General features: G+C 29.2%; 5 protein-coding genes and 1 long non-coding RNA gene across 11 annotated transcripts; 3 read left to right on the top strand and 3 right to left on the bottom strand.

Moving 5' to 3' along the window:
- Positions 1 to 486: 486 nt before the first annotated feature.
- Positions 487 to 1,078, bottom strand: cype (cytochrome c oxidase subunit cyclope). Its single transcript, XM_069127795.1, has 3 exons — positions 1,046 to 1,078; positions 745 to 905; positions 487 to 665 (listed from the first exon to the last, which is right to left on the bottom strand). Exons 1-3 carry the CDS (start codon positions 1,061 to 1,063, stop codon positions 596 to 598), a joined length of 249 nt encoding a protein of 82 aa, XP_068983896.1. The 5' UTR covers positions 1,064 to 1,078; the 3' UTR covers positions 487 to 595.
- A 282-nt stretch (positions 1,079 to 1,360) lies between these two features.
- Positions 1,361 to 2,576, bottom strand: LOC138187231 (uncharacterized). The gene is made up of 3 exons (XR_011175131.1): positions 2,445 to 2,576; positions 1,709 to 2,358; positions 1,361 to 1,578 (listed from the first exon to the last, which is right to left on the bottom strand). It is a non-coding gene; the product is annotated as an uncharacterized LOC138187231 (long non-coding RNA).
- LOC138187206 (uncharacterized) lies at positions 2,486 to 7,742 on the top strand. Of its 5 annotated transcripts, none has more exons than XM_069127762.1 (11): positions 2,486 to 2,805; positions 2,881 to 2,925; positions 3,161 to 3,349; positions 3,448 to 3,687; positions 3,770 to 4,009; positions 4,510 to 4,605; positions 4,676 to 4,944; positions 5,029 to 5,127; positions 5,267 to 5,531; positions 5,610 to 5,854; positions 5,938 to 7,742. In XM_069127762.1, exons 3-11 carry the CDS (start codon positions 3,209 to 3,211, stop codon positions 6,089 to 6,091), a joined length of 1,749 nt encoding a protein of 582 aa, XP_068983863.1. In that variant the 5' UTR covers positions 2,486 to 2,805; positions 2,881 to 2,925; positions 3,161 to 3,208; the 3' UTR covers positions 6,092 to 7,742. The 5 variants fall into 5 exon arrangements, with proteins under 5 accessions (XP_068983863.1, XP_068983853.1, XP_068983873.1 ...); XM_069127752.1 differs by having other exon boundaries at positions 2,877 to 2,925; XM_069127772.1 differs by lacking the exon at positions 2,881 to 2,925 and having other exon boundaries at positions 2,486 to 2,712.
- Positions 7,743 to 7,957: 215 nt separating this feature from the next.
- On the bottom strand, positions 7,958 to 11,481 carry Pp2A-29B (Protein phosphatase PP2A regulatory subunit A). Of its 2 annotated transcripts, none has more exons than XM_069127733.1 (10): positions 11,345 to 11,481; positions 10,801 to 10,992; positions 10,147 to 10,366; positions 9,884 to 10,044; positions 9,649 to 9,804; positions 9,282 to 9,553; positions 9,006 to 9,200; positions 8,640 to 8,883; positions 8,332 to 8,575; positions 7,958 to 8,220 (listed from the first exon to the last, which is right to left on the bottom strand). In XM_069127733.1, the coding sequence occupies exons 1-10, from the start codon at positions 11,426 to 11,428 to the stop codon at positions 8,216 to 8,218; spliced, it is 1,773 nt and encodes a 590-aa protein (XP_068983834.1). In that variant the 5' UTR covers positions 11,429 to 11,481; the 3' UTR covers positions 7,958 to 8,215. The 2 variants fall into 2 exon arrangements, with proteins under 2 accessions (XP_068983834.1, XP_068983825.1); XM_069127724.1 differs by having other exon boundaries at positions 7,958 to 8,215.
- Positions 11,482 to 13,313: 1,832 nt separating this feature from the next.
- Positions 13,314 to 16,078, top strand: LOC138187798 (ornithine decarboxylase 2-like). Its single transcript, XM_069128956.1, has 7 exons — positions 13,314 to 13,540; positions 13,959 to 14,035; positions 14,130 to 14,302; positions 14,405 to 14,705; positions 15,046 to 15,285; positions 15,653 to 15,861; positions 15,940 to 16,078. Exons 1-7 carry the CDS (start codon positions 13,351 to 13,353, stop codon positions 15,986 to 15,988), a joined length of 1,239 nt encoding a protein of 412 aa, XP_068985057.1. The 5' UTR covers positions 13,314 to 13,350; the 3' UTR covers positions 15,989 to 16,078.
- An 888-nt stretch (positions 16,079 to 16,966) lies between these two features.
- On the top strand, positions 16,967 to 20,450 carry LOC138189696 (ornithine decarboxylase 2-like). The gene is made up of 7 exons (XM_069131813.1): positions 16,967 to 17,216; positions 17,731 to 17,966; positions 18,385 to 18,461; positions 18,556 to 18,728; positions 18,831 to 19,131; positions 19,487 to 19,726; positions 20,094 to 20,450. The coding sequence occupies exons 2-7, from the start codon at positions 17,777 to 17,779 to the stop codon at positions 20,448 to 20,450; spliced, it is 1,338 nt and encodes a 445-aa protein (XP_068987914.1). The 5' UTR covers positions 16,967 to 17,216; positions 17,731 to 17,776.
- The last annotated feature ends 8 nt before the right edge of the window (positions 20,451 to 20,458 follow it).

Below are 20,458 nucleotides of genomic sequence, written 5' to 3'. Positions count from 1 at the left end.
ACCTTTTATAGTTTCAAATTTATTAAATCTATTTATTTATTTATTATTATATTTATCAGCCTCATATTTCTATAAATCTAATACAATAAAATAATTTATATAGTCCTAATATGTGATAGGGAAAAGTATTTATTACAGCTTCTAGTGTTGTATAAAATGAATTTTTGCTCTTATAAACAAATATATAATTAGCTTCAAAATTAATAGTTTTGAAATAATAAATTATTAGATAGTTTTAATATTTTGAATATTTAACATGAGAAATAATTAGAATTATTTTATATTTAAACAGAAATCACTAATCTGTTAAGCTTAATAAGAATTAAGCAATTCAAGTTACATCTTGAATTGTTATAAAAAAGAATGATAGAAATAAAAATAATTATGTTCATATACCACAAGCAATAGTTTAAACCAAATACACAATCTTTTATATGTAAAAGTCCTTAGATTTATTTAAAACATAGGAGTTTCAATATTATGTAATTATTTTATATAACATTTATTTACTAAACATGTATATAATTTCTTAAATAAGATTTTATTAATCCCATTACTATTTTATTAGCCTGCATTATATATATTTGTATGATAATTATGGATTATAAGATTCCATAAGTCCAGCTTCGTTCATTCTTTGCAATGATTTCATTGGATCATATGTTCTAGAACATAATAAAATATATTAATAAATGTATGAGAAATAGAAGCAAAATATTAAAACGTTTAAGATGTTTCAATTACTTGTAAAATTCTTCAACTCTCCGTTCATATACATCAGAAACAACTGTTTTCCATGTTAAACCAACAGTAGCACAAAGTACTGTCACTATCCCTAAACTTTTCTTAACTTTTGACACATGAAGATTACGAAGTTGAGGTTTTGCTAATCTTCCTTCTGACATCTGAAATATTATTTTCACATAATAATATATGTATTACATACATATTATGTAAATATAATTTTAAATGTGTATTTCCTTTTACAAGCAAATATTTCTATATGATGGACATTTTAATAAACATTTTTACAATCTGTTATTACCATAAATATTAACATCATTTTTCCATGATGTATTATTAGTAATTTTAATCAATATGATGTTGATTAATAAAATTTATGTATTAGATAATAACATATAATACTTAGAGAAAAATATATTTTAGGATAGTGAAGCAATCTTTTAACGCTTAGCATATTATATTAAAATAGTTGAAACATCTATAGTTTAAAAGCAATCTTAGTACAGATATGAAACATATTACATAACATTCGTTACCTTTCCTATTTACATAAAAATGGCAATTAATTTAATTGTAAAATAAGCAAAGATCATTAAAGAAAAGATTGTTTACATACTTTAATAATGCAAAATTATACACTATTCCACTCAACTCCAAGCTATATACGTATTATGCTTTCAAGTAACGTCGATATTGTATCAGCCGGAACCTCTTGTAAACCATTCGTAAACTGACAAACTGTGAACTATTAAACTGTAGATGCGTTCTGCAATCAATCCTTTATAACCCATGTGATTTTTAAATTTCAATTAAATGAAACTTTTCTTATATAAACTAAAAAAAATATCTTTTATCGTAAAAAAAGCATTTGTTATCTTAAACTAAAAAATAAACCGAAATAACTGTGAATATAAACTTTGTATATATAATGAAATGTCTTTTAAATATTATATAATATTCTTACTGTAAATTTATCATAAGATTGTTTAAAACGTAAAAGTATATATAAATATTTATCGTGATATCTTTTTGAATTGTATAATTTAGCAATTTTTGGGAGAATATAGTCTGTTAAGAGTGTTTTAAATATTTTAAAATGTTTGTGACGAAATAAAAATAAAGACAAAATGAGTTTGCATAAGTATATTTTTTATAAAATTAAAGAAAATAATATACATGTTTCTATGAAAGGATCTAGTCCATAGACGAGGTATAGCATAGAGCTAATACTCAATGCATTTCTGTTATATGATTTAATGATTTCGTGATTCTTAACTTCACAAATTTATCACAAAATAAGACCAGAGCATTAACAGCAATTGAAATTAAAACTCCAGTGCATAATGAAAATAATTTTATTTGGAAAATATATATAGTCTGGTTCGCTAATCGTATATTTTTCCAAAATGTTTACATAATCAAATTATATCGTGAAATATCTACAAAATTTAAGTGTTTTAAAAATGTACAAAATTTATTCATTGATTCACATATGTAGGATATGTCTAATATGTAATACTTCTCCTCAGTCAACAGTAGTATGTATGTTGAACAAGGACATTTTATACCTTATTTATACAAAATACAAGCTCTTTGGTATAGCCACAGATAAGACTAAAATGGTAAAGAAGTTTATGGTTTACAAGCTTCTAAAACATGCGACACAAAAATAAATAGTAGATATCAAATCTATCTCATACTTGGTTTATGCTTGTATTATTATTATTAAAGGTAGATGTGTGTGAAAGAAAAACGAGATCACTTAATTTACAGTACTAACAAAGAACATTATAATAATTAAGTATATTCGTTGGTGATGTGTCTTCTTTAATGGTTTAATTACCTTTGAACTTTGAAATGCTAAGAAAAGATTAGTGACAGTAACTCTCGCGTTTTATCTAATGTCAATATTTATTAAAAATGCAGTAAGCAGTAATAGTGATAGTTGACGAAGAGTTAAGTTGTTGCGTAGGTATATAGTTACGACTACACTTGGACTGTCTCATTACATCTATATGAATAAAAAGCACAAGTGTCAAGGGTGAATTGTTTGATTTATTCGTAAGTTTGGATTATATCAAAGTGATGTTTCAATTTTTTCTAGCTCATAATGTTTTTTTGTTACTTTATAGTTAGATTTATAAAACTGTTTGTGAATATTATTTATGAACTAATTTTGTGGTACGTAATATAACAGTTTGTGTAATTTAATTTATGATATACTATCTCTTTCATAATATTTTTTGTTTTCATCTGTACTATTCATCATTAAAAAAGTTCATCAAAAAATTTTTTTTTCTTTGTGCTATTTCATTATATTATTAATATCTATAGATTTTGTAATCTGACATTTTCTTATTTGTTATTTTTTAAATATTTTGGAGATATCTATATATTTGCTTCTTATGTTTAACAGGTTCTTGTGACGACTGTGTAAAAACAGTCAGTCTTACATACTGCGATCATGGAACAAATGATTGCTCTGAGTACTCAAAATCCATTAACTTTATTAGTAAAGTTTGGGATGATGGCTTGGAATGATACTTGTGGCAATGAGAATTGTTCTGGACATGGAGAATGTCATAATGGTACTTGTTTATGTGAGGTAATATTTTAATTGTAATTAATTAAATTCATTATAATTAGATAATATTTAGTCCATTTCTTGTACTTTTGAATATAGTTTTTATGTTTTTTTCATAGATTCAGTTTGATGGACTAGAATGTCATGTTCCAAATTTAAGTTACTACATTGCATTCGCAACTATATTCTTTATGCTGGCATTTGTATGTCTAATACAACTGATTATGTGTATCATCGCAGAATGGCAGAAAATGAAAGCACCATCTTTTCTTAGAGCTTGTAGAGTCACAACACAAAAAGTTTTATATTTTATTGTATTTCTCGCATCATTGATAAGAGGAGCATATTTTACATCGCCGGTAAATATTATACAAAATGTATTATTAAAGATCTTAAATCTTCTTTAAATAATGATAAAATATTAAACTTATCTTTTGATAGACTGCATTTAAAGAAGGATGGTCCAGAAGTTTATTATCTGCATATTATCCACTTGTTTTAAGTGGATCCTCTTTAATTGTTTGTTTCTGGGCTGAAGTATTTCACTTAAGAAATATGTCATGGGACAAACCACAGTTTCTTTCAAAATCATTCATAGGTTTTGCTGTGTTTAATGTATTAACATACTCTCTGCTTTTAGCAGAATTTATTGTTACTCAAATATATTCCCAAGAAGATCAGGTGAATTAAATAAAGATATATATAGTAGTGGAATTTTAACCGCTTGCGCTAGAAAGACGTGCTACGCACGTCAAGATGCTTTTGTTCCAAAATCGCCAGTGACGTGTATAAACGTCGATAGGTATTTCTCGCAGAAATAAAAATGATGTGTGCTGCACGTTGGCTAACAATCAGATCGTTCGTTTGTAATAATCTACCATACAATAGTAGATTATTAGTAAATAAAATGCTATTGTTGCCGTGAGTATTTATTCATATCAGTATAAAATTCTTTATGTAAGACCCTACCAACGCGCTGAGACGCTGCTTAAAAGATTGCACTCGCAGACGTGGTGAGGCGACAAAGTAACGCCTCACCGCGTGTTATATTGTAGCGCACGGCACGCGCAACCGTGAGTTTATTGGTAGCGCAAGTGGTTAATTATTTTTTAGTTACTAGGTAATCTGTTACTACACTATCAGTAATTTTAATTCATTATACTCAAAATGATCTTTTTCAGAGCTTTTACACCCATGTTTTTAATGGTTGCTATGCAGTGCTCTTGTTTATTGTTGTGATATTTTTCTTAATTTATGGAGTGGAAGTGTACTTTAAAGTAAGTTGTTTGAAATTTTTATTATAAATAATGAATAAATAAGCATTCTATTAAAATAACTTTGTCTTAGATTCGAGGTGGTTTCTTGAATGATTATCAAAATAGTACAATTTTGAATAAACGTACAGTCTCTGATTTAAAAGTTAATGCTGAAGAACAAGTTACTGCAAAATTATTTGATCCAGTTCCAAGTACATCACAATTATCTCAAGTGCAAGAACAAATAAATATTTCTCAATTGCATCAATCACGTGTAGGATTATTATCACAAGCTTTCATGTTATTTATTATTGTTGGATTTTTATGCAGTGAGACACTTAGCGAATTCTGGAAAGCAAAGTAAATATGAAGATAATGTCTTAATTGGATATAATTACATTCTTTTATACTTAATAATTATTCATTACATATTTTTTATTACAGAGTTCCTTTATATAGTAGGAATTGTCATGATATTGTTTTCCGTATTATTGAAGTAGGCGTAATATTATGGTTTCCATGTGTGCTATGGAATTGTTTTAGGTTTGTATTGTGTATTATTTATTAATAAATAATATAATAATATAAAAGTATGTTGATATAAAATTCCATAGACATGCTATTTTAATTTTTTGTTATTTTGATTATTATTTAAATATAATTATTTTTCATTTCATTTTAGTCCTGAACAGCTGTGGATTTTAAATCCAAAGCGTCTTTTGAAACGATTAGATCATTCGAAATACATGAAAGAAATAGAATTACAAGATAAAAATGCAGAACAAGATACTGCACTTTTTTCGGATGGAACATCAATTAACAGCAAAGATTGTTGGATCTGTTACGATAGTGAAAGGCAAGATGCTGGTCCATTAATACAACCTTGTCAATGTAGAGGTGATGTGAGTGCAGTTCATCATAATTGTTTGCGCCGATGGTTGGTCGAGGTAAAATATAAAATATTTTCATTTTGTACAGGTATACTCGTACTTATCATGTTATCATATGTGCACTATGCATTTCAGAGTTCTATAAATGCTGACAGTCTTACTTGCAAAGTATGTGGTACAAATTACAATGTTGAACATGCAAGTAAATTGGACTGGCAAAATGGTATAACTTCTCGTCATTGTTTGCAAACTATGGCCATTGTCACAACCATGTGTGGATCATCAGCTGCTGCTTGGACTCTCATTCAATTAGTAGAAGGTCCAATTATCAGAATGCTTGCAGCTGGTACTGCATTGTTGATTATGTATGTTTGTATAAGGTAAATTATTAATAACTATTGATATTTATGTTCACTGTACATGTATCGTTATATATTATATTTATGAGAAAATTTATTTTTAGGTTTTTAAGCTTAAACACAGTTGTGGCATATCAACGTGCCAAAATTTCATCTTTAAATATTATTAGTTCTGATAGTAATGGAAATGCACATGTTTCAACTATTAGTCATACAGTTTGTGTAGACTTGGCAAAATCTGAAACAGCCACGATATAATCGATATTTGATCATTAATGATCTAAGGTAGATTTTGTCTTTATTTGTAAGAAAATTTAGCAAACAAAGCTAGAAAAAAATTTTTGCAATTACATGCATGTAAAAAGTATGCAAAATTGCATATATCATACATTGAACATTTTTCTACCATTCTTTATCTAAGAGTTCATGTTGGTAGTTATTTAACGAATTGTGGAAATCACACAATAATCTACTACTCTTTTAACAATTAGATTCTCAAATATTTTTATGGTTTACAACTAGTCTGTTAATAAGTTACCATAAATTTAAATCTTGTCTATTACTTTCGGTTTTGGCAACAAATATATACTTTCATTATTCAAAACAATATTTTTAGAATGGAAATAAAAAATAATTTTGAAAAGAGCATTCTTTTATATAAAAATTATATATTGTATATTATTTAAGCAAAATAGTTTAGTTTTGAGTTTGCAAATATGTAACTTTAAATTTAGATTATAAATTGAGATATGCAAAATGGTAATAGTTGAAATAAATATAATTTTGTAGAATGGAATGTTACCAGTATAAAAATAACGAGCACATATATAATTTTATATTGTTTTTGAAACTAATATGCTTTTTGGTGTAAGAGTGGAAAAACAAAATGTTTTCCTTTTACTGCAGCACTAAATGCACATAATTGGCTCAATGTTTATTGTGGAATGTTGTAAGAAAAAATATAATATATGCAATAATATATGCGATAGATCATTCTAATTATAAAAATTTGTTTATGACATGAACGCGCAGTTTGCATACGTACTACATGTATGGTTTTATGAAATCCAGAAATATTATGAATAATAATAAATATTTTATAAATAATTCATTGACGCGTGACAGTTCCAAGTAAATAAAATACGAATTGTTTCCGCGATATATGAATTTCATGTTTGAAAATACTCGTATTTCATATGTCTCTTAGTTTTATAGAATGTATATATAGTATCATAATTAACGAGTGATATATATTTCCATTTCTTGGAAAGAAATATGTTATGTAATATTGTAATACTAACAATCGTTCTTCGCTGCATTTTTTGTAGTAGTACAAAAATATTCTAGTTTTAATAACTTATTATAAAGCTAACATGCTATTACGCGCGGGGTAGTTTTACTAAAAACTGTTAAAAGATATATTTGTAAGTGTTAATAATTAGTAATCCCTTGTTAAGTAATACTGATAAAAGTATCTGTTTAATGTAAAGTGTTAAACTATTGTGATCAAAAAATAACATTATCATATATATTTTTTTATTATAAATCGGCAATGTAAGAAATTTATATTGAAAGTATATATTGTTTAAAAAACTACATTATAAATTACCTTATATTATAAATATGTTTAAATTTAATTTAACTAATTTATTTTCCAAAATTCTAAAATTCAAAATTTTTAATATATGTTATCATTTCCATTGCCCTGCGGATGAAACTTAAGCATGTTGTTTTCTAATACATTATTTGATACAACTAAAAAATACTATAGAAATGTAAAAAACTATAAGTAAATATTAATATCAGCACTATAAGTATATTCAGGTAGAGAAAAATAATAATAAGCGCGAAGATACAGACTGTACAATGTCCAAGTTGATTATTAAATAAAAAGGCCAAAATAAAATTACATTATTCATTGTTAATTTTATTGTTATGTTTACAATACTTAACAATGTTATGTACCAAATTAAAATACTGATTATTAAAAGATAAAGTAATTTTTGATCAATGAATGTGGAAGAGCAGATTATAATGAAGTGTCTGATTTTAGGAATGATTCTGAGTACCTTTTATTACTATATTATTTTTTAGATCATTATTTAGGTACGTATAAGGAATACATTTTACCAATTAAATTCAATATTTAATAATAAGTAATATAATTATAAATATACAGATACAACAGAATTTAAAACATCGTTTAATATGAACTACTAATTTCATATTTATATTCTTTTCCGACATTAGATCTGCTCTGACTGTGCAATAATATTACCTGTTGCCATGTGTAAGTGTAAATGTTTGCTCCAGGTTACTTCTTGAGACTGAGGTTCTGTATATTGATGGATAAATTTTAAATGCAGTTTTTTTTTGTTCAACCTACGCTGAAACACAGTATGTATTCTATACAAAATGTAATTTAAAAGTAATAAATAAAAATCACAGATTTTTTCTGAAGAGTAGTATTGTATGAAATAAAATAATAAAAGTTTTACCTGCGATGCCTGCAATTGCTTCGGAAGCAAAATATTTGACATCCACGTCACTGTCTGTATTGAGCTTATCAAGTACAGGTTTTACTTGAGCTTGTACAGCACATGGTTCAAGATAAGGTCCAATTTTTTGAAGAGTTTTAGCAACATTAAATCGTACATTAGCAACATTATCAGTGGCCATTCCTAAGACAGTCGGAAGCATCACCCTCGTTGTTATTTCTTGACCACATACTTCTGCCAATACCTAGGGAAAACGAATGATAGAAAAATTATAAATTAATATATAAAAAATGAAATAATTTACTTACATTGATGCAGAATAAACATGTCATTCTGTGAAGATAGTTTTGATCCCTTGACATTGCTAAAACCTTAGGTATTACAGTATTCTGTGCCCATTCAGGGCCGAATTTTTCTACCAGTTTTTTCAAGTTTAACGTAGCTGCTTCTCTGATGGCATAAACGTGATCTACTAACCAAGTCATACATAAGGAATTTAGTTTTTCATCAAAGAATTCTACCCCAAGTTGTCCAGCTAACAATGGCATGTATCTAGGACATATAAATAAATAAATATATATATATGTATATTACATTTTACATTATATAAAAAAAGTTTAATTTCAATAATTTCTATATTAACATCATAATATATTTGAAAAATTCTTACTTACTCTATGATAGCATATCTTACACGCCATTTCGAATCTTCGGCTAATTCTACAATAGCCGGTAGAAGAGATTGTGAAAGTTGTTGTATGCCAATAACTTCGTTAACACATTCTAAATTGCTGATAATATTTAAGCGAACTTCTGAACATTCATCTCTGAGTTGTGATAAAAATAATGGTAACAAATGTTCGATTGTACTGCAAATTTAAGAAATTTAGTATTATTATTACATTATTTCAAACATATTTATATAATTAAATAAATATATATATATTTACTTGTATTTTCCAAGTATTGGACTAAGACCCATTATAACACTCGCTAAAGCAGATTTTACATGTTGGTTTGGATCTGATACAAGTTCTTTAACTATTGGTAATATTTGTGTCATAATGATAGATTCTTGATTGGATTTATCGAGATTCTGACAAAAGTCGCGCACTTTGTCAGCTGCTGCAGCTCGAACTTCAGCTTCGATATCTTTTAATAGTACTTGAAATGCTGGTACAAGATCTGTTTTTGTAATTTCTGGACCTACAGCTTTTTGAAGCTGTAAATAAAAATTGAAGTTGATTAAAATTGTTGATAAAATTGAATTGATTAAATATTTACTACAAATAAGAAAAATATGTAAAAATAGCTTACATCTGTGAATTTATCTGCGACCATATAACGTACACGCCATGACTGATCACTTGCACATTGTCTAAGTGTAGGCATAACTAATTGCTCTACATCTTCTTGTGGTAATAATGCTGCAATGCTAACACAAGCTTCAATTGCCAAGAGACGTACTGAATCCTATAAAATATGATGTAAATATTAATGATATGAATATTTTAAAATTAATAGAATAATTGTTTGTTATGTATTATCTTACTTGTTCATCTTGAGCCAAAATAACAAACATCGGAATTAAATCTGCCTTTACATATTCAATTTCCATAACTTTTGCAAATTCACCTAAATGTGAAGCAGCAGATCGTCGTGCCATTGGAGTGTCATCTTGACATAAGTTACGGAAGTGGTTTCGTAAACATGCTAAAAAACAAAAAGAAAATGAAGACAATTTATATTTATATAAGGAAACAGAGAACAAATCTTTTTATATTTCCTAAAATCTAAATTATCTTTATGTTCTACCTTTAACCGATGGATTAACACGTTGGTAGCAGACACTAAATAAACCACATGCTGATGTTCTTGATGTAAACCAATCTCCTGTTGCCAAACGATGTATCAAAGGAACAAATTGCTCCTCCAAATCTGTTGAGCTATGTTGAGCAGCAATAGTTCTTAAAGACTCCACTGCTTTATCTCGAACTACAGTTTCTTCAACTGTTGCCAAACTCTCCAAAGGTTTCTGTATTAAAATAAATTTTTATTACAAAGTTTACTAATAATGAACTTTTTGTTAAGTATTATCTTAAATATCTAAAGTATAATCTTAAATGTCTCAAGTTAAATGTTATCTCTATTGTAATCAATTTCTTTTGTTTCAAGTATACAATGATAAAAATAATAATATGCTAGCATTAATGTTCCAAAGTAATTATCTATTATTTGAAACACTATATGCATATGCATAATTATGCAAACATGATTTGTTATAATATAGCACATGCTTTATATGAATTATAATTATGAAAAATGATTCTATCACAATGAAAAAAAGTTAACTGATTTAATATCTATTTACTGGATTAATTACTAACTTATATACTGTATACAGGCGTCTTTTGTCTAAATATTATTGTTAGTTCAGCTGTTGAATGAAAAATAAATAACAATATATACCAATAAACAATGTACATATTCTGGACCTCCTACAAGAGGAGTAAATTGTCCAAGTTGTTCTGCCAAAGCTAGTAGAACTTCATCCTCATCATACATAGACTCAGTTAGAAATGGTATTAATTCGCTGCGTGTTCGTTCAATGCCTAATGCAAGGGCAATCGTAGATAATTTCTTTATTGAGTTCAGCCGTAACTGTAACAAGAAAAATTCCATAAATGTGCAGGTCAACCCTCTATGATTCACTCATTATCATCACCAATGCCTCCCTTTTTCAAGTAACAAAATATATCTCTCCAAATTGAAGTTTTGAATTTTCAAAGCTTTTAACGTGAGCATTGTTATATAAATAGATCATAATATTGAATGTATTGATATTGAAAAGAGAATATTTAGGATGACAGAAGACTAAAGGAATACTCTATCGAATTGTACGCTACCACTGTAGCCGCCTTGACACTCTGTTTTTTCTAGTGACTGCAGGCGGTACAGCAAGTCTATTACTTTGCAATTATAAAATATAGATTTCGAGCATTTTTAGAATCACCTGTACATCTTCGTTTTTTAGTTCGTCGATCAAAACAGCTATCGGATAAAGACTGTCGTCCGTAGTAGAGTCGCTCGCTGCCATTTTGCTGCCGATCACACCAAAGCTTGGAAACTCCCGTGTGTTCAAGTAGTGTTCACATTACTGCGCCATCTGATGGTTGTTACTATTACAGAGAACTAGCGGCACATGTAAAATCTTTTCTTCGTCTTCTTCTTCTGCAAAAGAAAAATCTATTCTGTCGCGTATTTCATTTCGATTTATAGTAACGTTTGAATTATGTTTAGTAAATCAATTTACAATTACTTTATACCTTCAATGGGTTCGTATGTTTTAAAATAGGGTGAAATAACTTTTTCTTTTTATTACGCGTCAAGAAGTTTGCATATTATTAATGACATTTATCTTCTATTGTATGGTCCTATCTTATAATTTTATTTTAAAGAAATAATAATATAATGAATTACAAAACATAAAAGATGATAATTTTTATATGAATATATGTTTGTACCATAATAATTTTTTAAGATTATATAATAGTATATATATGTATATATCGATTTTCATTTAGTAGAGGTTTGATTTTTTGTAAGTGAAATATGAAATATAATAGAAAGTGTTTCATTGAAAAATGTTTTATAGCCACTACATTCACATGCTTGAAAACATAATATTATCATCTTTTTCTTCTTCTTTTTATCAGTTAATTCGTCAACATTTGCTTTTATCGTCTCCAGTTTGATCATCCGATCAACAATAGTATTTTTTCATAAATATTCTGGTATTTTGAATTTAACGAATAACTAGTTAGTCGATGAATGGGAAAAGAAATAAAAAGAAAAAAGATATGAAGTACATGTTCCAGTTTCGATAAGCAATTACTCCTTTTACAATCTTTTCATTAGGATATCGTTGTTTTTTTATTATAATTACTGTGTCAATGTAAGCAACAATGTTTATTTCTTTTTGTTCGATATCCATTTTTTATTTTTTCGTAAGTAAAATATTTCTTAGTACTAATATGCAAAATGTATGTATAAAAAATGTCTTTAATGTATGTATAATATAATCTTAAGAGATAATGATTTTAATCGTGCAAATAAAAAATATATATACATACGTCTTTTTTCGGAGTTCTTTTTTTATGAAAATATATACGTCTTATCAGTATGTACATAATAATCTGCTATTTATATAGGGCAACAACGTATGGGACTATCACATCTTGTTTAACGAATCAGTATTGCGTGATTCAATGCTTCTGACAAAGATATAATACTTATTTTATTAGTGAAAGAGCTGTAACAATTATACAAAAACGTTGAGAGTATTGTTCATACCAAATATGAAGTGGGCACAATATTAATGAGAAATGATAAAAATGAGATAAAAATAACAAGGTAATAATTTTATTATCGAAAATTTAAAATTGCCAGAAAGAAGACACGTGTACATCGACAAGCAAAACGAATAGTCGAAACTAAACAACGTGTAAGTATACATAATTACGTCGGTTATCAAATGATATTTCGTTCGTCGTATATATATATTAGTAGCTAATAACGATGTTCCCTTATAGTGTGGTTAAATTTATTTCGATTTAAGCAGGTGTCCTACATTCTTACTTAATAACTTACAATTTCTTGTTCGAACGATTTTTCTCAATTTATTTAATTGATTAGTCAAGCTATATATATTGATTTTTATTTGTGGCATTTTTTATTTCACAGTTTTTATTCACAGCATCTTTTGTCCAGAATTTCCACTTTTAGAAAGTATAATTTCATTAAGTCCTGTATCACCATACAAACCGCATTCAAGTTTTTAAAACCAAAGAAATCTTATTATTGAACAAATTCTGAACTAAATGAAACATATATTTGGAAGGAGATAATCTTCTCCTTATATCTCGGCTTATTTAGTCGTATCCAAAGATAATTTCCGTTTTCTTAGAGCGCACAATAGAAACTCGAGTAGTAGTCCAGAGAAAATTGAAATATATTAAGATGTCTCACTCGATATTTGACGAAGTAAAAGTATTCGAAGATACGGATGAAAACACAGACGTAATCAGAAGTTTCATTAAAACAGAGCATGAATCAACGGAAGAACCGTTCTGCATTCTTGATGTTGCCGACGTGATGCAGAAACATCAAAATTGGATCGCGAAGATGCCAAGAATTGTCCCACATTATGGTAACATAGGAGTTCTCGATCTCGAATCTATTAGTCTGAAATGTTCCATTCCCGTTATTATAGTACATCTGATAATTCAGAAGTATTCAAAAAGATACGTTTTTTTTCTAGAGAACGTTATATTAATCTTATTATCGTACTATTCATCAGATATTATTTGTATCACTCAGGCATAAAATTCAGGAATAACGTAATATTTTATTATTAATTCCTAAAATTCAAATATAACATTGTCTGCAAATTATATCGCAAAGGATGTAACACATTTCTATTATTAATTAATATTTCTTGTCATTAAAGACAGATAGATTCTTTCCGCTTGACATAATGAAATTAAACGTGAAATCAAAATCTAGAAATTATTGTATACAAGAATATGTAACTTATCATTCATTCTTAATATGTTTTGGTATTTTAGCCGTCAAGTGCAATGCCGATCCGTTTCTCCTAAAGATTTTGGCAGTTATGAATGTCAATTTCGATTGTGCATCCCAAGTATATCTTCAACCAATTTTTCTTAAATGATACAATATTATTATAGTTACGTCTACATGCAAAATACGTTACGTTCTGCCACCATTTTCTTTAGCAAGAAATACGAATGGTAATGAAACTGGGAGTGTCTCCAAACAGGATAATCTTTGCGAATCCGGCTAAGTGGAACACTCATATTAAATTCGCCAAAACGATGAATGTAGAAAAAATGACCGTCGACAGCGAGATGGAAATCATTAAGATAAAGGACATTTTTCCGGAAGCAAAGTAAGTGCAGCAACGATAAATCAGATTCACTTTAATAAACTATACAATATTTTAGAATGGCTTCATTGAAATAATCTTTATTATTTTTTTCACAATCAATAGAGTAATCATTCGTATTCGATGTGACGCCAAAAATGTTCTGGTATCACTCGGAACAAAATTCGGTTGCGATCCGGACGAAGAAGCAGTTCGATTGATACATTTGACAAAAAGCCTTGGTTTAAAATTATGGGGCTTTAGTTTCCATGTCGGCTATCTATGTTCTGAATCAGACGCTTACGTTAGAGGAATCAGAACGTGTAAGAAACTAATCTCGATTGCTAAAGAAATTGGATGTAAAGACGTTCAATTGATCGATATCGGCGGTGGATTTCCTGGTAACAGAGGATACTCTATCGACGAGGTGAACTTTTGCTAGATTCCGAATTGAGCCGCATAAAAGTCAAACTGAACAACTCCAGTTCTCATAAAGTTATCAATTTCACATCATTCGATGTTATCTATGTCGGTTCACAATTAGTATTCAAATTTCATAAATTTATTATCATTTGTAAGTCCCAAAAAACGGTTTAAAAGGAAATGTTAGTAATTGTCATTTTTCTATGCATTTTAATTTATAGAGTTGATCAGCGTTATGCATGCGTGACTCGATCGAGACTCATACTTCACCTTAATTCGTATTTGTTTCTTTTGTTGAATTGCTGAATTGGTTAAATTTGCATTATCGTTTCGGAAACACTCAGGTTGCAAGACGTATTAACAACGAGATCGAGGACATCGACCCAAGTATCTCGATCATCAGCGAGCCGGGACAATATTATGCAACATCGGCATATACTTTGGTGTCACTCGTGCACACAAAGAGGGTTGTTCGTCAGGCGGATGGAATGGTTAGAATGTATTATATGAATTGTGGAGTGTTCAACGGTTTTATAGAGGAAATGTTGAACTTAAAAGAGAGACTGCCTATACCGGTGTATAAGGTAGAATTATTAATATTCCGTATAATATAGAATACAGAATTGGGAGTCAAATATCTTCTCCCTTAAGTCCCTGTTCAAACGATTCGGTTGATTCATGTCAAGAACTTATAGATATTATAATCTGAAAAATTTCTTACGATCATATGTAAAGAGACAATTTATTTCAAGTTGTGCTGAAATCGACAAGTTGTTTTGTTTACGCTGTGAACTTATTACTAAAGCTATATTTGGTTATATTTAGTCTAAATAACAGCTAGCATTAGCAGCTTGTAACGTTAGGGATAATCAGCTGGGTACAATTGGGCACAGGGATGAACTCTAAGTCCTATGTCCTATCGATTTCCGTATTTTATGTAATATATTTTAGCCAGCGAGCGATGCGAAATTCCTTTCATACGTTTGGGGTCCGACCTGTGACTCTATGGATTGTATCTTGAAAAATGTAATGTTGCCAGAATTTCACCAAGGTGATTGGTTAGCCTGGATGGATATTGGATCCTATAGCATATGTCTCAGTTCTCCATTCAATGGTTTTGCACCTCCGAAAGTACATCCGTGTGCTAGAAAAAGCCAATGGTTCGTATAAACGTGTGGAGTAAGTTACAAAATAAATGTAAAAAGGAATTTGAAATATTCTAGATTGTTTTTTTCTAGGAAGAAATTTATTGATTACACAAAGAGAATGCAAAAATCCCAGGAATAACGGAGGCAAGAATAAACTAATAAAAACCAGTTGATATGGACATTGTTAGATATTGCTTCGAACTTAACTTTATTTATAAAATTATGCAGGGAATTATGTATGGAATTGCAAAAATTTATGGTGAACTTATTTGATTGTAAATATAATAATATATTAGATTCCAGAATTTTAAATGTGTAAATAAAATGTTTCCCAGTCTTGTATAATATGAAAAAGTTACGTATGTAAGTATAATTAATTCTTAAAAGACAACGATTTTATTCGTGTATATAAAAAATGTATGGGTGCATACTTTTTCGGCATAGTTTTGTATGAAAATATGCAGGTTGAGTTACATAAGAGTTCATCCTGAAAGACTTTCAAAAATCTTAATTATATCGATAAATGTTTGAGACAAAATTTGATTGTCTTCAGGGTTATATGTCATTAGTGTCCACGTATGTGGGTAAATTTTAGGTCAGCATTGCCTCTTTCGGTAGAATCATGTATTTTTTAAGACATTAATTCATGCAGCTGGAGATTCTCTATAACAAAATTACTATCCCACTTATGTCCAGCAGCTATTAGTTTAGTCGATATTTTGGCTTTTATTTTGTAAGATTTATTGAATGAAAGACGAGGAAAACAAATATAAAAGTAGTGCCTTGCGTTTTTCTTGTCTTTCATACGATAAGTTTCACAGAATAAAAGTTAAAATATCTACTAAGTTAAATGCTTTTCGACATAAGTAGGTTAATTATTTACTAGTTTTACGCTTATAGAATACAATATCCACACTTAAAGTGAAGCTCATACATGAGAATACGTTTTCCCTGTAGCTATTTAACTTTTATCTGAAATGTTCTGCGGAATAATTAACAGTATCGAAAATACATTGCCTTCAATTTTAAGGTGACACATCCTGTATACGTTTTATCAGTATATAGTTATATAATAATTTCCTACTTATATCAGGTAACGTAGTATGAGCAAGCAGTATGAAACTATCATACTTTGTTTAAAGACTCAATATTGGGTGGTTCAATACTGCTGAGAGGAATGAAATATATATTCGAATTGTTGAAAAAATAGTTGTTACAATTATACGTTATTGAAGCAACGTTAAACACATACATAAAACAAACTATATAAAAGACGATCAGAAATCAAATATAAAATATAAATATAAATATAAATATAAAATATATAAAGTGAGTACAGTATTAATAAAAAATTAAAGAATAATAAGGTAACTGCTATATGGTTATAAATTTAAAGTTGATAAGAAGAAGATACGTATACATTGCCAAACAGAAACAGTAGTCAAAACTAAATAACGTGCAAAGATATATAATTTATTACGTCAGCTATCAAATAATATCATCTTCATCGTATATACCTATATAAATTAGTAGCTAACAATGATGTTCCCTCATAGTTTCCCCTCATAGTTCCCCCAGTGTTTTCACAAAGTGAATTTTTTTAATGTACTTAATTGTTCAGTTAAGCTAATCCCAATCTTTCAGATATTAATTTTTATTTGTGATACCTTTCATTTCACAGTTCTTGTTTGTAGTAATTCCTCTTTAAAATTGTCACTACCAATAATTGCACTTTTTTCGTTTTGTACTATCATACACATGGTATTCAAGTTCTTAAAATCAAAGGAAAATTATTGAACAAATTGTGAACCAAATCAAATATATATCTGGAAGGAAATAATTTTATCCTTATGTCGCAGCTTAATGTAAAGGAAATTTCCGTTTTTCCAGAGTACACAACATCGAGGGAAAATTCGAATCAATTAAGATGTCACACTCGATTTATGACGAAGTGAAAGTATTCGAAGATACGGACGAAATTACAGACATAATCAAATGTTTCATTAAAACAGAGCATGAATCAACGGAAGAACCGTTCTGTGTTCTTGATGTTGCTGACGTGATGCAGAAACATCAAAATTGGATCGCGAAGATGCCAAGAATTGTCCCATATTATGGTAACATGGGAGTTCTCGATCTCGAATCTATTAGTCTGAAATGTTCCATTTCTGTTATTATAGTACATCTGATAATTCAGAAGTATTCAAAAAGATACGTCTTTTTTCTAGAGAACGTTATATTAATCTTATTATCGTACCATTCATCAGATATTATTTGTATCACTCAGGCATAAAATTCAGGAATAACGTAATATTTTATTATTAATTCCTAAAATTCAAATATAACATTATCTGCAAATTATATAACAAAGGATGTAACACATTTCTATTATTAATTAATATTTCTTGTCATTAAAGACAGATAGATTCTTTTCGTTTGGGACAGTGAAATTAAATGTGAAATCAATATCTAGAAATTAATGTATGCAGGAATATGTAACTCATCATTCATTCTTAATATGTTTTGGTATTTTAGCCGTCAAGTGCAATGCCGATCCGTTTCTCCTAAAGATTTTGGCAGTTATGAATGTCAATTTCGATTGTGCATCCCAAGTATATCTTCAACCAATTTTTCTTAAATGATACAATATTATTATAGTTACGTCTACATGCAAAATATGTTACGTTCTGCCACCATTTTTTTTAGCAAGAAATACGAATGGTAATGAAACTAGGAGTGTCTCCAAACAGGATAATCTTTGCGAATCCGGCTAAGTGGAACACCCATATTAAATTCGCCAAAACGATGAATGTAGAAAAAATGACCGTCGACAGCGAGATGGAAATCATTAAGATAAAGGACATTTTTCCGGAAGCGAAGTAAGTGCAGCAGCGATAAATCAGATTCACTTTAATGAACTATACAATATTTTAGAATGGCTTCATTGAAATGATCTTTATTATTTTTTTCACAATCAATAGAGTAGTCATTCGTATTCGATGTGACGCCAAAAATGTTCTGGTATCACTTGGAACAAAATTCGGCTGCGATCCGGACGAAGAAGCAGTTCGATTGATACATTTGATAAAAAGTCTAGGTTTAAAATTATGGGGCTTTAGTTTCCATGTTGGCAGTCTATGTTCTGAATCAGACGCTTACGTTAGAGGAATCAGAACGTGTAAGAAACTAATCTCGATTGCTAAAGAAATTGGATGTAAAGACGTTCAATTGATCGATATCGGCGGTGGATTTCCTGGTAACAGAGGATACTCTATCGACGAGGTGAGCTTTTGCTAGATTCCGCTTTAACCGCATAAAAGCCAAACTAAACAACTCCAGTTTTCATAAAGTTATCAATTTCACATCATTTAATGTTGCCTACGTAGATTCACAAATAGTATTCAAATTTCAAAAAGTTACTTTATTTTCATAAATTTATTATTACTTGTAAATTCCAAGAAACGGTTTAGGAGGAAATGTTAGTAATTGTCATTCTTCTATACATTTTAATTCATAGAGATCAGCGTTATGCATGCGTGACTCGATCGAGACTCATACTTCACCTTAATTCGTATTTGTTTCTTTTGTTGAATTGCTGAATTGGTTAAATTTGCATTATCGTTTCGGAAACACTCAGATTGCAAGATGTATTAACAACGAGATCGAGGACATCGACCCGAGTATCTCGATCATCAGCGAGCCGGGACAATATTATGCAACATCGGCATATACTTTGGTGTCACTTGTGCACACAAAGAGGGTTGTTCCTCAGGCGGATGGAATGCTTAGAATGTATTATATGAATTGTGGAGTGTACAACGGTTTTATAGAGGAAATGTTGAACTTACAAGAGAGACTGCCTATACCGGTGTATAAGGTAGAATTATTAATATTCCGTATAATATAAAATACAGAATTGGGAGTCAGATATCTCCTCCCTTAAGTTCCTGTTGAAACGATTCGGTTGATTCATGTCAAGAACTTATAGATATTATGATCTGAAAAATTTCTTACGATCATATGTAAAGAGACAATTTATTTCAAGTTGTGCTGAAATCGACAAATTGCTTTGTTTACGCTGTGAACTTATTATTAAAGCTATATTCGGTTATATTTAGTCTAAATAACAGCTAGCATTAGCAGCTTCTAACGTTAGAGATAACCAGCTGGATAAAATTGGGCACAGGCATGAACTGTAAGCTCCATGCCTTATCGACTTCCGTATTTTATGTAATATATTTTAGCCAGCGGGCGATGCGAAATTCCTTTCATACGTTTGGGGTCCCACCTTAGACTCTATGGATTGTATCTTGAAAAATGTAATGCTGCCAGAATTTCACCAAGGTGATTGGCTAGCCTGGATGGATATTGGATCCTATAGCATATGTCTCAGTACTTCATTCAATGGTTTTGCACCGCCGAAAGTACATCCGTGTGCTAGAAAAAGCCAATGGTTCGTACAAACGTGTGGACTAAGTTACAGTAATAAATGTAAAAAGGAATTTGAAATATTCTCGAATGTTTGTTTCCAGGAAAGAGTTTATAAATTATACAAAAAGGAATGTAAAAGTCGTAGGAATAACGTGTGGAGAGTAGACTAATAAGGAAC

This window comes from Bombus flavifrons, chromosome 2 (genome assembly GCF_040668555.2).
Source record: "Bombus flavifrons isolate JBK064 chromosome 2, iyBomFlav1_principal, whole genome shotgun sequence".
Taxonomy (NCBI): Eukaryota; Metazoa; Arthropoda; class Insecta; order Hymenoptera; family Apidae; genus Bombus; species Bombus flavifrons.
The sequence above is the reverse complement of the archived record's forward strand: the minus strand, read 5'-3'. Positions and strand labels throughout refer to the sequence as shown.

What these genes read in the sequence shown, in the direction of transcription:
- Pp2A-29B (XM_069127733.1), bottom strand. Translation starts at nt 11,428, where the DNA reads ATGGCAGCGAGCGACTCTACTACGGACGACAGTCTTTATCCGATAGCT. An exon ending in TGTTAATCCATCGGTTAAAG is followed by an intron (nt 10,045 to 10,146) that starts GTAGAACATAAA and finishes TTTGTTTTTTAG; the next exon opens with CATGTTTACGAAACCACTTC. An exon ending in CATGTTTATTCTGCATCAAT is followed by an intron (nt 8,576 to 8,639) that starts GTAAGTAAATTA and finishes CGTTTTCCCTAG; the next exon opens with GTATTGGCAGAAGTATGTGG.
- LOC138189696 (XM_069131813.1), top strand. Translation starts at nt 17,777, where the DNA reads ATGTCACACTCGATTTATGACGAAGTGAAAGTATTCGAAGATACGGAC. An exon ending in GAGGATACTCTATCGACGAG is followed by an intron (nt 19,132 to 19,486) that starts GTGAGCTTTTGC and finishes GGAAACACTCAG; the next exon opens with ATTGCAAGATGTATTAACAA. An exon ending in TGCCTATACCGGTGTATAAG is followed by an intron (nt 19,727 to 20,093) that starts GTAGAATTATTA and finishes AATATATTTTAG; the next exon opens with CCAGCGGGCGATGCGAAATT.
- cype (XM_069127795.1), bottom strand. An exon ending in AGAGTTGAAGAATTTTACAA is followed by an intron (nt 666 to 744) that starts GTAATTGAAACA and finishes ATTATGTTCTAG; the next exon opens with AACATATGATCCAATGAAAT.
- LOC138187206 (XM_069127772.1), top strand. Translation starts at nt 3,209, where the DNA reads ATGGAACAAATGATTGCTCTGAGTACTCAAAATCCATTAACTTTATTA. An exon ending in AGCGAATTCTGGAAAGCAAA is followed by an intron (nt 4,945 to 5,028) that starts GTAAATATGAAG and finishes TTTTTATTACAG; the next exon opens with AGTTCCTTTATATAGTAGGA. An exon ending in GTGCTATGGAATTGTTTTAG is followed by an intron (nt 5,128 to 5,266) that starts GTTTGTATTGTG and finishes ATTTCATTTTAG; the next exon opens with TCCTGAACAGCTGTGGATTT.
- LOC138187798 (XM_069128956.1), top strand. Translation starts at nt 13,351, where the DNA reads ATGTCTCACTCGATATTTGACGAAGTAAAAGTATTCGAAGATACGGAT. An exon ending in AAGAATTGTCCCACATTATG is followed by an intron (nt 13,541 to 13,958) that starts GTAACATAGGAG and finishes TTGGTATTTTAG; the next exon opens with CCGTCAAGTGCAATGCCGAT. An exon ending in ATTTCGATTGTGCATCCCAA is followed by an intron (nt 14,036 to 14,129) that starts GTATATCTTCAA and finishes CATTTTCTTTAG; the next exon opens with CAAGAAATACGAATGGTAAT.